Consider the following 3,852-nt stretch of genomic DNA (forward strand, 5'->3'; position numbering starts at 1 on the left):
TAAAATAGAAAAGCCAAAAAAAAGTATCTTGATATCTAAGTGAAAACATTTCAAAAGGGTGATAAGTCCTCTGACTAGAAGCCGATACAAAAGCTTAATCACCATTAAATTTTCAAAACAAAGACGAGCTATTATTTATTGTGACATCGTCACAATGCCGGGCTGCAATTTTTAATCAAATTTTTAATTTATTTAATTTAAAATGTATGCTTTCCATCTCAAATTAGTAATGACTTGCCCATGTACATCATACTCTTCCTCTAAACAAAAGAATCGCACCGGTCATCTATCTAACACCTTTCGGAGAAAAGTTTTATTTTTACATTTATTCTACTTAAGAAATTTTATTAGAAAAGTTTTGAATTATTGAAATAATGTGACTTCCTGTTTGCGTCGGAAGTTTATATATAGTTAATCGGGGCCTCATGCCCTTAGGCTTCCCATGTCTTTTATAGAAGGAATCGTAGTGTGACAGGTCGGCGTCGGACTCAGACTATTTGGTTGCCTACTCTACCGCACTGATGTACGCTATTTGAATTGAAGGGGAAATATCCGAATATTACACAATTTTTAGGGTTTTGTATCACTAAATTCTACCGAGTTAAATTATACCGTAAAATATTCGGCTATTGAAATAATTTCGATCCAAGATGGACTTGCATCACATTCCAAATTAACACATTTGCAATATTCTTAATCGTTACAGCTTCCATTGTCAAAGTATTAAGGATTTTGAATTATTTTGACTGTATATTGTTTACAAATAAAAAAGATCGTATTAAATTTTGTCTATTCTTATCGTGATCTTCATTTATTCACTATGTTACAAAAAGACAGAAAAGCTTAATTTTGAGGGTAGAGATGCATTTTTTAAAATATTATGAATGCCAATTACGAGACGTGACACACCCTCGAGTTTCGTTTTTCAAAATTTCATAGCATCAATTCCCCTTACATAAAAGTTACCACGCCAAATTTCGTTTCTGAATATTTACTTCTATATCTATCTACATCCGTGGTTCTCAGCGTGAGGACACGCCCCATAGGGGGAAATTTGGTTTATAAGGGGGGCAATTCGAGAATGAGTTATTAACGATGAATTTGAAAGCTCGCTAATTGCTCTTATATTTTATTTTTCATAAATTAAACTAATAATATCTTTTAAATTTTCCTCTTTCCACGCCATCTTCTCAGTATCTTTTTTGTTCAAATAACCTTACTCCTTACCACTCCATTGTTACCTGAAGCAAGTTAAGTGGCTTGAGACTCCATTGTACAGTACAATAATAAGTCTGGCGATCTTAGAATAAAGTAAAAAACTATTTAATGTGCTCACCCAGTTATTATTATTGAAAGTAATTAGTAATTAAAATTATCAAAAGTATTACAGAAAAAGTTTCCATTAAAATTATTTTATATTTATACATTTCAGTTCTCTATTACAGTCAAACCTGTTTTTATGCGGATAGGGACCGCATAAAAAAACGCATAAAAAAATCGCACGAAACTTCACGAGTGGCTATAAAAAATAGTTTTCGCAACACAATTAAAAATATATTTGTTTTATGCGGTCAATAGGGACCGCATAAAAAAAGTCTCACATAGAAAATAACTCAAAACCGTACGAAATAACTAGGAATTGCTTTTTTAAACGAAATCATGACGAAGCTTGGCAGCTACTTGGAATCTCGCCAAACCTTTTGGAATCTGATTTAGAAAATACACATGCGAACATTTTAAAATATTTTATTTACATATATACTGTACTTATTTTGCACATACAACACTTTTCAAAACGTATAACCGTTATTCTTCGTAGTCTGACAATACGCGAACTTTGTTGTGGTAAACTGGTTCAAAATCGTCACTTGAAGATACTACCTCTCACTCGTTTAGAGTTGACTTTTTTTCAGTTACCAAGTAGTCGGTGATCAGTTTTTGCGACGACTGTTGTTTCACTAGATGCTTGTATATGTCTCGGTAGCCAGATATACAAGATTGAAGCTCCTTTTGGAATTTTGAAGCTCTTTCAGAATTGGCATCGATTGTAAGAAAATGACATTCTAATTTATGGCAAAGTTTGAGTCCTGCATAGATTTTATCTGCTGTCATATAATCGGGTTCTTCTTGCCCATCAGTAACATCTGTTACGTAATTTATAATGTCATCATCCCATACGGTTTCATCCTGAATCATTTCGACAAGATCATTTTCACTGAAAGTATTAAACCCGTCTCCGCCGATGCCATGTGCTAGCGTAACGATTTCTGTTGTTAACATTGATGTGTTTTCGGTTGCACTTCTATTGATGACACATTCTGGCCACGCTGCTTTCCAGCATGCATTTAATGCGTGTTGTTTTATTTCAGTAATTGCTGCAGCAGCGTGATTTATGCAGTCCAATATCGAAAACTTTTTCCAAACTTCAGTCAAGGTTATTGCATCGTTTTCAAGTTTTTTCAAAATGTATCTGAAAGTTAACTTCACGTAGTGTTTCTTAAAAGCTGCGATGATGCCCCGATCTAATGGTTGTATAAGACTTGTCGTATTGGGTGGTAAAAATACAATTTTCACATTTAGGGTGCTTTATACGAGGACGGCCGGGTGCATTGTCAACAATTAGCAACACGTTAAAAGGAAGCCCCATATCAGTCATATATTGTTTAACTTCTGGAACGAAGCAATCGTTGAACCATGTTATAAAAACAGGTGTTGTGACCCATGCTTTTTTATTTGCCATGAAATGGACTGGAAGCTCAGCTACATTTTTGCCCTTTAGCGCACGTGGGTGCAATGATTTATTTATCATAAGCGGTTTTAACATTCTCGCTCCAGATGCATTACTACAAAGTAAGAATGTTACTCTGTCTTTTGCAGCTTTAAAACCACTTGCTGTTTTCTCGGACTTGGCGATGAACGTTCGGCTAGGCATCTTTTTCCAAAACAACCCAGTCTCGTCTGCATTAAATACTTGATCCGGGCAATATCCACCATCTTCAATAATTTTTGCTAACACTTTAGAATAATTTTTAGCGGCTGTTTCATCAGCGGATGCAGCTTCGCCCTTTATCTTCAGATTGTGAAGTGCGTGTCGTCGTAAAAACCCGACTAACCAGCCATTGCTTGCAGAAAATTTCCGGCTTTCAGTGTGAGACGATGAACAAGACGGCTCTAAATCCTTCAGCTGATTATAAAACCGTATAGCTTTCTCTTTAATTAATTCTCCGTCAATGGGGATTCGTTTTTCAGTAAAGTCTTGAATCCACAATATTAGCGCCTGTTCCGTTTTCTCTATCAAAATGTTTCTTGAATACGATGTTCGTTTAGCGCTTTCGTTTGTGGCACAATTAGTAGATTTATATATTTCACCTGCATGTTTTCGTATGCCTCTTATAGTGGATTCACCTAATCCAAATTCTTTACCAAGAGCTGTGGATCCTTCACCTTCTGCTAGTCGTTTTAAAATCATAGTTTTAGTTTCTAAGGAAATTGCCTTCCTCTTTGCTTTGTTTCTGCCCTTATTCATTTTCAGGGATTATGTCTAAACATAAAATAAAAATCCTAAAATTTTATATCTAAATAGAAAAAATAATACTACGTACATTTACCTTCAATTTACGCTTTGAAATGAATCTTATCTTAATGGTCCAGGAATGTGAAAGCACTTTGAAGGTTTAATTAACGTAATTAAAACAGACGTAGAATTTATTGACAACAGATGTCAGCACTTGACTGCATCGTCTTGTCTATCGTCTGTTTTACATATTTTTGTCCAGGTGGTGTTTTGTTGACTTAAAAAACAAATTATTTCATTTTTCGCATATCCATGCAATAATATTACTATAATAAGTT

At 34.6% G+C, this 3,852-nt stretch overlaps 1 protein-coding gene across 1 annotated transcript; it reads right to left on the bottom strand.

Moving 5' to 3' along the window:
• Nucleotides 1–1,884: 1,884 nt before the first annotated feature.
• On the bottom strand, nt 1,885–3,526 carry LOC136985549 (tigger transposable element-derived protein 1-like). The gene is made up of 2 exons (XM_067282854.1): nt 2,566–3,526; nt 1,885–2,522 (listed from the first exon to the last, which is right to left on the bottom strand). The coding sequence occupies exons 1-2, from the start codon at nt 3,524–3,526 to the stop codon at nt 1,885–1,887; spliced, it is 1,599 nt and encodes a 532-aa protein (XP_067138955.1).
• Between the last annotated feature and the right edge of the window lie 326 nt (nt 3,527–3,852).

The sequence above is a fragment of the Centruroides vittatus genome, unplaced genomic scaffold (genome assembly GCF_030686945.1).
Source record: "Centruroides vittatus isolate TY-2023 unplaced genomic scaffold, ASM3068694v2 contig_971, whole genome shotgun sequence".
Classification (NCBI taxonomy): Eukaryota; Metazoa; Arthropoda; class Arachnida; order Scorpiones; family Buthidae; genus Centruroides; species Centruroides vittatus.

Excerpts from the sequence above, each read along its gene's own strand:
- LOC136985549 (XM_067282854.1), bottom strand. The coding sequence starts at position 3,526 with ATGAATAAGGGCAGAAACAAAGCAAAGAGGAAGGCAATTTCCTTAGAA. Across the intron at positions 2,523-2,565 it reads GCACCCTAAATGTGAAAATT|ATCGGGGCATCATCGCAGCT; the intron begins GTATTTTTACCA and ends TACAACCATTAG.